The sequence below is a fragment of the Lissotriton helveticus genome, chromosome 6 (genome assembly GCF_964261635.1).
Source record: "Lissotriton helveticus chromosome 6, aLisHel1.1, whole genome shotgun sequence".
Classification (NCBI taxonomy): domain Eukaryota; kingdom Metazoa; phylum Chordata; class Amphibia; order Caudata; family Salamandridae; genus Lissotriton; species Lissotriton helveticus.
Window position 1 is genome coordinate 153,759,405 of NC_136067.1, and position 12,335 is coordinate 153,771,739.

The 12,335-nt window shown below is 39.5% G+C and overlaps 1 protein-coding gene across 1 annotated transcript in view; it reads left to right on the forward strand.

Annotated features, from left to right (window-relative positions):
• The window catches only part of DNAH14 (dynein axonemal heavy chain 14), a 1,144,348-nt gene that overhangs the window by 286,326 nt on the left and 845,687 nt on the right, over window positions 1–12,335 (forward strand). The window contains exons 20-21 of the mRNA XM_078647362.1: window positions 1,916–2,318; window positions 4,592–4,782. Of these exons, the coding sequence (XP_078503488.1) occupies window positions 1,916–2,318; window positions 4,592–4,782 (594 nt within the window). The remainder of the gene's footprint in view (window positions 1–1,915; window positions 2,319–4,591; window positions 4,783–12,335) is intronic.

The window sequence follows — 12,335 nt, forward strand, 5'->3', positions numbered from 1 at the left end:
TGCCATATTCTATTACTAATGATCATATAGAATCATAAAAATCATAGAGAATTTAATTGTGTAATGTGGCAGGCGGTAGACTAACAAAAATGTTACTGATGAGCTGTCAGCTTCTAATTTAAACAGAAGGAGATCTGACATCAATATCAAGGCAATTTCAAGTTTGGCAGCTACGTGGGACTTTTTAATAGGGCAGCATCCCCTCCTCCCGTAATGCCCTGTTGTAGATTGAAATTCCATGTTTCCGTCAGCAGGAGAATATCGGGCTCCACCCCGCATAGTGTATCAAAGATTTCTAAACTGTTCTTGCCCACTGACATGTTCAAGTAAGTTATATCTGTTTTCGAAAGATTAATGATCGTCATCATAGTAAAGCTATCTTTGAGTCACATTTAAGCACAGTCAGCTTACAAGGTATTACTCTTAACCCCTTCCATGATCATGACGAGCTCAGCTCGTCATGCAGTACACTGCTTGTGTGCTCATGACGAGATGAGCTCGTCATGAACAATGAAATTCAAGGATCTGCAGCACAGAGGATGAATTGCTGTAGCATTGATAGTGTTAAAGTCAGTAAATGCAAGTTTTTTGTCAACCTGAGATCACATATTTGGGGCATTTTATCACTGCTAATGGTGTTAAACCCAGGGATGATCTAATTAGGACCATCTCTACTCTACCTAATCCTACCAAGAAGGAGATGTGCAAGTTTTTCTTAGAATGGCTGAGTTCTGTGCCAGATTTACTTAGGAAAGGTGTCCAATTTGCTTGGACTGAAGAGTGTGAGAAGGACTTTTCGGTTACAAAGTCAAGTCTGGCTTTAGTGCAAAGTCTGAAAAGCTTTATTCCTGGTTTACCTGGTTGGGTACTGCCTGATACCAGTGATAAATGTTTAACTGCTGATTTGAAGCAAAGGCAGCATGGGAATGCAGGTTCAATAGATTTTGCATCTAGCATAAGAGGGGTGCTGAAGTCTGTTTTCCAACCATCGAAAAAGAGGCATTAGAAAATGTGAGCAGTTATTGTAGGGTATGAGGTTGTTTGTCAGACTAATCACAAACTCCTTAAAGAAGGCTTTGACTTCATTTCTTCCCAGATTTGTAAGTGGTTGGTAGCACCAAAAGACTATCATTTTGTGCTAATATAAATACCAGGAATTGATAATAAAGCTGTCTATTGAATATCCAGATTATTGTTGGAATTTCTGTGTTTTGATGTTCATGATGGCACTTGGTGGAAGGATGATGAGATTGGGTGTCCTTACATGAGAATGTGTATCTAAGGATGAGTGGTTAACTGAAATGCAGAAAGATGACATCTTGAAGCATGTATATGAGTCCATTGTCTGCAGTAAGAATGATTACCTTAGAGGTGCGAGAATGGCAGTATTTGGGAAAATGTTAGATGAACTATCAGTTAGTAACATCTTTTTATTTAGGAGGAGACTAATTCCCCCTATATGTGATTTGTATCATCCCAAAACTAATGGGATGGTGGAGATGGGTGAATACAGAACGTCAATAGAATTGCTGTCAATAACTAATGCTGGCTTGTACACTGCTATTGTATTGTTAGCTTTGCTTCTGTTCTTCTGTTTGTTGTTTTTCTTTCCTTATTATTATCCTGCGAGAGGGGGGGTATGTGGTATGGTATTATTCTACCTTTTTATCTTAATGGTTACTCCTTTTTATGTACCTGGTTGGCACTTTAGAAGTATATTCCACATCGCATGTTTATTGTTAAGATGAGCTATGATAACAGTTGCTGGACTATGCCTTTGGCTGCTCTGTATGGAGTTTCTCTCTACATAATAAAGGACCCATTTATCTTCTCTCTGGCTCCGTATGTTCCTCTATTGATTATAATCTCACACTTTCCTTTATGGAACTGTTATTTTATTTTTGTATTTTGTCAGGTCAGGAATCCTGTTCTTCTTCATGCAGATACTTTCCCTGGAGTTGCTAAAGAAATACTTCAGAATCTTTTGGAGGAAGTAGAAATCATATCCAACAAAGCCCGAAGTTACTCAAGTTACCAAGATCGTTTTGGGAGTTCCATGGTCGCCATGAAACAGTCTTCGCTGGATGTTCTACTGTCTCAAAAAAGCGCATCAGGTCCTACTAGTGCTCATGTTGTGAACTCAGAGCTTGCGGAAATAGAATGTGACCTGGGTTTGAGGAGAGTGCTATGGGAATCACAGGAAGAGTGGGGGAAGTTATCAACAGAGTGGAAGCTCACCCTCTTCGATAACCTGAATGTCGATTTAATCCAGAGGGACGTTAGCAGGCTGACCCATACAATATTTATGCTGGAGAAAGGTAAGCCATTATTATGGTATTACTGTTTTCCCGCTTCTTCATTTGTAAGGAATACATTTTTCGCCCAACACCAATTTATAGGATATTATTAGATTACCTTTACAATTGGCAGGAACAGTTTCTTTTTTGAAAATTTCAATAATTGATCCATAGATTAAGTAAACGTTAAGGTCCTAATCCCTTTCTTAAGGAAAATAGGTAAGATAGCAAGCATTTATACCTTTTGCTGTTTTCTTTATAATCATGTGTGTTACTCAGCAGGAAAAACTCTAGCCAGTTGAAGATTTAGAATGACTACAAACAGAAGTATGTGCTATAACTAAAATCACCCTGCAATGTGATGAAAGGCCACTCAATATGCAAAACAAAGAGTACCCTTGTCTCACTACATACAAATTTTGGTGTATCTCAAGACCTATTGTGAGTAAGGTGGAAGAGTACAATGGACACACCAAGGTCAGAAGGATAAAATAATTAGCTAATTTTAACAATGGTTTGAAGAAACTTAATAAAAGGAAAGTAAATGACAATGGGTTTAATTGTACCAGTGAAAGTATATTGGAGCAATCTTTAGCATAGGCTCCTGCAAAACGCAACGTAAGTCAACAGAAAACAGTAAAAAAAAAAAGAAATCACAAACGTCTGGATGGCTTGCGACACAAGGCACTATGGATGGTAGATTGGCATACACAAGTCTAACACCCACAGTCACAACACTCCCATGCTTTCCTTGTCTGACTGAAATGCCACCATCCAGAACATTCTTTGAGCACACACACATTCCAAAAGGTCTTATACTTCAACACTCCCGGTGTTTCGGTAACCCCTCTCACAGCCATACACACACCACATGTTCTGGGTTTGTTTCTGTAAAACAAGCAAAAGACTGATTGAAATACATGATATGGTGGCCCAACTGAAAATGCATTTATCTGCAAGTGCTGCTGTTGTGTTTGCATGAGTACTTTTGGTAAAAAAGTCCCAACCAGGCATGTAGATCTGAGAAGCTAGAGGTCCAGCCATCCCTGAGCCAGCAGGCATGACTTCCGCACCACAGCAGCTTGCTAGTGGAACACTAAAGTCTACAACACCCTTAATTATTGTAAAGGATATCCAGTTGTGGTTGCTGAAGTTTGGATCCTTTCTGGGTTTCAGGAAATGCACACAATATTTACTTACATACAGTTATTTTAAATGTAATTTGTCAAATGGCAAATTATTCCACAGAATAATCCAGAAAACCATGCATGATTGAAATCCTTAAGAAAATGGGGCCGATTTCGCTCTGGTAAAATTCTCGTCCGTACGATTCACATCCGGAGCCGTTTCCGTACGACTCGTACACACACCATACGACTCGACGAGTACGATCCGGACTGGGGTATCAGGACGCGATTCGTACGGTCCATGTCAGGTAAGGGCGATTCGTACGGAAAAGCGCAAATTCACATACACACCATACGGTGCATACCCCCCCCATGATCGCAGGGGTACAGTGCGTACCCCTGCGATCATGGGGTGTACGCACCGTACACCCAGCGGACATGGGGTACGCACCGTACACCCAGCGTACATGGGGTACGGTGCGTACACCCCAAGCTCGCGGGGTACGGTGCGTACACCCCGTAATCACAGGGGTACGCACCGTACCCCTGCAATCATGGGGGGTTCGCACCGTACCGGGGGGCGTTCCGTACCTGTTTCGGGGCGAACTCTGCTTTTACGGCTGTTTTCAGCTCCCGTAGAAAAAGGCTTGTACGGTGCGTACCCAACACGAATCGTACTTGCCGGTTCGGAAAAAGCAGCCGCGAACCGTACAGATTTCGCGTACAGCGGGTTCCGAGGGAGATTCGTACGAGGATTTCATTCGTACCATCCCTGTACGATTCGTACGGAGTCCAGCTCCTGGTACGGATCGTACTTCGTCGTACGTACGGGAGACGTTGCCGGGTACGATTCGTATGGGAAAAACGCTCCGAACGGCAATTTGGAGCGCTTTTTACCGGATCGGAATCGGCCCCCTAGTGTTGAAGACCATGATGTACATCTAACTTTACTATATGATTTAGTTGAACATAAATGTATCATTTAAGTACCTTTGGTGTGACCTCACCAACTGCAGAAAAGTTGAAAAGCCATATTAGAACAAGCAGTACATAATGGCTTGGATTTCAATAAACGTTTTGTGATGTTTGGAAAAACAATGTTGATCTGTTTAGTAAAATTGTAACTATAAATGCTTACATACGTTTAATACCTTTTGCTTGTTCCAGGTCTTCCAGCAAATGACATTTTGTCAAGTCTAAAGCAAAATGTTGTGGATTTTAAGCAAGGTTTGCCTGTTATTGTGGCTTTAAGAAACCCCTTCCTGCAGCAACGCCATTGGGATATTATCCAGTATACTATCGGCCGTTCAATTACAAAGGATAAAAGCTTTACATTGGGTAACCTCCTGGAACTTAAGGTAGATATTTACTAGCGTTTTACTTATCGTAGTAATTCAGAAAAAGTGTAAATGTTTTGGCAGTTGCATCCCTTGATGTTACCCATACATTAAATGTAATCATGTCCTCATGAATAGAACTACAAAGCACTTACTGTCAGGCTTTCTCCCCTTATCCTTCCAGTCACAGGGACAACCAAGCAATATTGACTGCAATAGAAAGTTGACCTGCCAAACCTCCTGTACACTCTGGGTAGGATTGCACAAGCAGTCAATGCTTAGCTTAAAGGATAGTTGTGTAAAGTGGAGTTGAGTACATTGCAAGTTAGTTGCAATAAAGATGTAAATGTCCAGGCAGGGTTGTGATATTTAGTAAAATAACACAAAACATTTATAATTTAAAATATAACAATATATGCATAGTTAAAAAATTAAGACCACACGGAAAAAAGCATACCTCAAAAACACAATAATAGATGATAAAGCAAAAATATAGCGGTAAAGAAGGGCCCCTGTTTTCTATCAATAAGTGTGAAAAATTAACACACTGAAGGTACTGTAAAAGCTGCTGGATAAAGCACAACAGTAGCATAAAGTTCCCATCTGAGAACCCTGCATTGTAAAATAGCAGTCTTCTACCCTAAACACGGTTACGTAGTGAGGTGTTTGCAAACCTTTGGCATTTGTGATGATAGTGAATGTGAAAATTGAAAACTGGCTAAAACAAAGGAAACATAGGAAACAGTGGCAAAATGACTGGATCAACAAAGAGCATTCTTTGGGTCCAATTCATAAAAGCATTCATGAATACAGGAAGTAATACTATAAAAGTACTCTTTTCTATACTCTTAAATCCCTTTGTAAATTGTCCCATGAAAGGTCCATCTCCCTTTAAGTAAAAATGCAAATGCAAAGAGGGCACAGCCCTATCGATTCATTCTAATTGTATATGAAAACTCCCTTAATGTCCATTTTAGTTGATTAGAGGCCAATGCACAAAGGTATATATGAGTATGGAAAGGAGTACTACTTTATGTTCTCCAAAAGGCCATTGCAAAATGGATCTCTGAACTCTGAGGTGGAAACAAAGCAACCAGAAATATCTGTTTATCCTCCAGTTTAGGGGTTGTTGGTGCAGTGCAGAGTCAGCATCTCCACACTGAGGGGGACCAATCATGAAAGAATGGTGGGGGAATAGATTGCTGTCTGACACAGAAAGGTAAAAGTTGTGTGAGCCCACAAGCAGATCACAGGGTCTTCTTGTCTCACTAGAGCGCGGGCCAGTTAGGTGCTAGACCACTGCATGATCAGGGGCAATGGATGATAAAAAAACTTTAAACATGGTGCAGTTTGCTTGCCAGAGTCCCTACTGAGGTCACCTTTATGTGGCACAGGTCCTATATTTTGAGGGATCAGAGTGGATCAGGGCCCCACAACATGTGCCAAAAAGGAGGCCTCAGGCACAATGTGAAAATGGGGGGTATGGAATGTCTGCATAGATGATTGGGGACTTTCATCACTACAATAGTCTTGAAAAGGAATCCAATTTGTTATTTAGCATTGCATTTATGGGTAAATATTCCTTGTCTTGTAATTGTACCAGAAGAAATAAGCCTGGAAACAGCTCACATTTTCACAAATCAAATGCTGAATTCAAACAGAGGCGCTCTTTGATTGGCTCCAGCAAGAGGATTGCGGTCCTTGACCAGCCTGCTTAGTCACCTATTCGTAAAATATGAATACAAATACACGTAGTAAACTTAAATTTAGGATTTGCATAGATTTGCAAAGATGTACACAGAATCCAATGAGAGTGCGACTGAGAATATATGCAGACCTTGGATTTCAAAGTATGCTCATGGTTCACTAGAGTACTCCAGTGGATTGTCAGCATAACAGGCAGTCTCATGGAGTATGTATTGCCGGAAATGTGTAAAAACAAAGGTTTTGTAAGTAGTATTTTTTTCTCTATGGAGTAAACGTGTTTTCACTTGTAGAACACCCTCATCCTATAGCCCCATGAAATACGGTCCGTCTAATCATTCCTTTGCAACCATTGAAATTGATTTACACCTGCTCTTCACATTGAAAACTTTTTAGAGTGGGGAAGGACTTTAAAATAAAACAATTAACAGTTTCTGGGTGATCAGACATTTGGCTTGAAAACAAGCCCAGAAATGTTGTCTTTTCAGGAAATTTCTGTAAATTATGATGTTTGACTTTCCACCGTTTGTTATATGAAGTATAAGTTATGTCTGTGAATACAAAGTTTGTAAATCGGGCTCTAGTTAATTCAGTTTCTTTTACTACACATGTACTGCTAAATCCATGTAATTACTTTACAGTGTGATTTGTTATGGTGGGGCTGTGGGCTCTTCTTTTTTCATTAGCAGCTGATATATTGTGCCATAGTTCGCCTCCCTTGCCTTGATTATTTTGTTTGTTATAACTGGGTTATTTGATTTGCACCAAGTGTAACTCGCATTGCATAATAACCATTCATTAATTCTAGCACACATTTTGTTTGATAATAAGTAAATTATTCTGGTCAATTTACCAAGATTTGCATAGAAGAGCTTTTTAGTATTTGCCCATTGAAGTGTAGTCACTACTTTTTGTGCTGGTGGGTGTAGCATATAAGCACAACAATTAATTGACTCACTCACAGTCAATAAATATTTGTAACCTCTCTTGAGTGAACACCTACTGTTTGTGAACCTTATAATATTCAAACCCTTATGCCTAGATTCTAAAATACCAACGGTTTATGTTTTAAATGATACCTTCAGCTTACAAATATCACTGGCATTTGTGGTGTTGCTTTCTTTATAAAAACAAGTATCTGTTTACGTAGGAGTGATGTTTCTTAAGGACTAGTTCAGCCATTTGCTGTTTAAAATATGGTTGTTCCTTAGGCTAACAGTTAATTGAGTATAGGATCTCCCAAGTATATTTCAAAATTAATTTCCCAGTGGTGTGTACCATCCAGAACTTGTTTCATAAGACTCTTTTCCGATTGCAGAACATTAATAGGCATCATAATACTGCCATGAATTAACTATGTAATACTTGCTCTGTCATAAAGTATGTAAGGCAGCAATTCAAATGCATGCATCAAAAGTAAACTATAGCATCTCTCAAATTACAGGGCTTAAATATTTCAACCTCATCATCAATTATGTTCCATGGAAATCTGTGCGATTTCAAGAAGCTTGCAGGATAAATATCGATTTGAATCATTCCTGTTCATATTTATAGTTTTCTAATGGACTTCTGATAACTTTAAAAGCAATCAAAGTCATTTCTGAAATTGAATATATTTTCAATTTCCATCTATAGATACTTATCTATTACTTTAAATACATATTTTAGTGTCTATTTCTCTGCTTTTCTTTACAGCTTCTGCTGCATTTCTCTGCATCATAGCTGTTACATTTAACAAATTCAAGTTACATTTCTTTCTTTTCTGTTGCTAAGGACCTCTAAAGAAAACATGAATGTGTTTTTGTGATATAACTCTTTGTTGTTCTACAAGATCTAATGAGTAATCATTTACCCAGCTCTGGCAAAGTTTAGCTACATTAAAAGTGGCAATATGTACTGTATCATACCTTTGGGCTACTTCGTTGCTGGTGGCCCAGCTACACATTTAGTAAATCTTTTATAAAATTCATTTGTTTGGGAATTCCAAACACAAAAGTCCAGATACAGGAGACAAATTTCTAAATGTGCTATTAGCAATTAACAGTTACATTTAATGTTCACGTGATGCTATTTTCCACTCCTCGTTCAAAAAATTAGAATAGTTATGTTTAGGTATTGAAGACGTCAATAATCAATTCACAATAGCAAAACCTGACTAGGTTATTTGCTCTGTAGTATCATTAAAGTGTGTCAAATACTTTACAAAAATAACATACATGAAGTAATGCATCTGACCCATGTGTTTGCCAACTTTCAGTTCCCCATACCGATTTTATTGGTATAGTTGTATTCCGTATTCTAAAACCTTTCTCACTGTATTAATCAAAGAAATAGATTAAACTAAATCATTCTATGCCTAGAAATAAATATACAAGTGAAACCTGTTGCATACTGATTATTAAAATGATTAAGCATTAGTTTGAATTCTTAATGAAGACTTACAATGCGTGAATATTGCTTAATATTCAGGCTCCTACACAAAAAATGAACTGGAAAGTGGCTCCACCTTTGATATTAAATATCGTTTTTGTTTTATTTGATGTATGCAGGTACTATCCATCATACTGATTGCAGTGGAATGTCTTTTTATGGTTCTCTAAAGTGAGATGAGGATCGATGTTGTACATTTAAGCATGCATTTGTGGTTCTGTCAGTAGATTCTTCACAGAGTCTCTGCGCCATTTGTCAGAAAAAGCATTTGGAGGCAATATATCATCTAAATCAAGATGAAATGTGCGTTGGATTTGGATAGTCATGGCTAGTCCTAGAACGTGACAGTCTAATTCTTCCCAATAGATACCATTTTGCAGCAGGGTGTCTGTTATTCTTCTTTGAGAAACTTTCCAGGTGACTCTGTGTCCTGTATTTTATTTAACATTTTTATTGTTGCAACTGGATTTTCTATATCTTGAATAGATTCTCCATGCAACTTCCTCTCAGGGAATATCACCATTATGAACCACAATAGCAGTGAAATTAATGTTAGTTTGAGACACTCATTTGTCAAACGCGGTTTCATATATTCCTCTATGCTGCATTTGAGTTTCATCCATTTGTGTTTCACGGAAGTCACTTTAAAAACTTTTTCACTTTGTTATTTATATTTTCAAACAGGTATTATAGTCTCACAATCTGACAATTTTGCAGCTGCATCTTGTGAATTACAAATAGATGAACATTTAAAGTTTTTACCTGATTCACTTTCAAGTTTTACAAGGGGTGCAGTGGTTAATTGTACACACTTGCGGTTGGTTTCAGTGCGTACTACTTGCTGATCTTTGATTAGGACTGATTAATTCTTCACAGTCACTAGTGAGGTTCAGAAGTATTACAGGTCTGATGTACAGAATTTGTCACATGCAATAGCTTTCCTGTATCCGCAGCTACCATTCAAATTCTTTTTTTCCCAGAGTAATGGTGATAGTATAACCATTCTTGTTCCTTTTGCCAAATCACATGGTCTCGAATAAGCTGAACCAAACTCCTCAATACTAATCCCTCTACCACAGGTTTACCAACGTCGGCAGCTATCCAGTCACTGGATACATTATTAGAGTTATAGTCTGGCTTAGACCATCTTGAGGATGCTTTAACTCCTACAGAAGAGCAGGACTTGATTATTCATGTGAATCCCTTCATCCTGGAAGGTCTGTTACATATATTTTGACACCAAATAGCATCTCATATGGATTAAGTTTTAACAGTGAATGCCTTGACAAATTATATAAAGATCTCAGTGCACAATGTCATTTGTAGATCTATAATCCACCATTATCTAGAACCCTCGCAGGCCAGGCTTAGTTAGCTATCTCCATGACCATGTTTGAACTGGGCCGAAAGAGGTATGGAAATTTGTGCACAAGTCAACCGCTACCACTATACATTTATATTTATCCACTGGCTAAAGCGGACCGACGTCCAAGTACACAAGATGCTCTGTTTCTCAAATGGAGCTTGTAGGGGCTTCACAATTGTAGAGTTGTTTATTTTTCGACAGATTTAACATAATAGTACACATTAATTTGGCATTAATAGCCACCAGTTACCTTCATTGGATGCATAACATCGCAGACACCCCAGCCTACACAGGGCCTATTCCTTCATCCGCAGGTTTTATTAGGTTTAATCAGCTAGACGCATTTGATATATTTTAGGAATACTGACTGCGGGAACTGTTATGATGTGACACTGAGGTCACTGTGAGCATTCTTGGGGTGCTCGCTCTGAGAATTCCGAGAACTGACAGTAGCTGCGAGATCGTCATTGGATGGGGTGTTGTGAATAAACTCAGCTAAATCTAACCTGGTCTACTTGTCGTCTGTAAACTACGCCACAACTTGGCGGTGGAGGACGGGATCCTGTTCTTGTGTCTGAGTTGCACCCCAACAAGACGTTATCTTGGTCTCTGACGTCGTCTGTTATTCTCCTGACAGCGGAGTCTAAGTTAAGGTGAGCTGTTGTGGAGTCAAGTATTAGTGTCGGAGATTATGTTAATTGAGCCATTGTGGAGTCAAGTATCTCATCGGAGGATTAACGGCGGAGTCTACAAGTTAAGGCGAGCCATTGTGGAGCCAAGAGTTGCATTGGAGGTTTAACGGCATCTGTTTTCTCACCGTGTCAAGCAGAGATACGGGGGGTGTTGGCAGTTTGTGTAATACTGCATTCATGTACGCTTTTCTCTTTTTGTTCAAGGGCTCAGGGGAACGGCTTTTCACCCTCTAGCCCGAGTTTCTTTTACGTTGGGAGGAATGACTCTTCGCCCTCCGACATAATGTGCCTTGCGCATGCTCTTCCGGCAGGAATGTCGCATGTTTATTTACAATAAAGTAAAAAAAAAAAAAAGGAAGCTATCCGGCACAACTAGAGCGCGTGTATTATCCAGCACAACTAGAGTGCGTGTAAGAGACTTTAGAGCAATCACAGCTACGTTAGTCTCAAAATTTGGCACAACTAGAGCACGTTTAAAGACTGTAAGAAGACCACAGCTTTCTCACTTTCAAAATATTATTCTGTAAACAGGGTGATTGACTGACTTTTATTTAAAGCAGAAAGTGAGAATTATGAAGTGAACTATGTGATTTAAAGTTACATTCACAAAGATTGGTTTTCATTAACTTTATTTACAGTCTGTGGAAGCAAATGTTAGTCTTAATATCTGTTCTTGCTCATCTATGTATATATAGAGTATTTCTGATAGATACATCTGCCGTGTGGATTCCTCACCTTGTGAATATCCCCCTTGCGTCAGCAACGTTCGGAAATTTTCTTCGTAGTACGCCGACGTGGGCGACGTCACAGGAGCACGGCATCGCGCGCGACTCCGTCTGACGTCACCGACCCCATATCAGGCCCACGCCGGCGTGATGACGTCAGTTCCCTTTTTTCCGCGTCTTCGCCGCTAACGGTTTTCGGGATCTTCTGCGATACTTAGTATCTAGCTGTTAATTATTTATCACTGTTTCTCTTTTGCGACTTGATTCTTCATCGAAGATGTCGTCGAGGAAAACAGGCTTTAAGCAATGTAGGTCTTGTGCCCGCATGATGTCTATCACTGACCCACATAAGGATTGTTTGTGGTGTCTTGGTTCGGGTCACGACGTCAAAAACTGCAATTCCTGTTTTAAAATGAATCCAAAGGCGCTTCGGGAGCGTGAAGCTAAATTACTTTTGGCGAAAGTAAAACAGGATACTGGAAGGTATTCGAGATCGACGTCACGAAGATCGAAGTCGAAGCAAAGGTCTCGATCGAAGTCGGGATCGGCGTCGAGATCCAGAGCGGGTTCGAGATCTGGAGAGGAGTCGAGATCTAAGGCGAAGTCAAGATCCAGGGAAAGATCTAGGTCTAGATCTAAGTCGGCTTCAGGTCACGC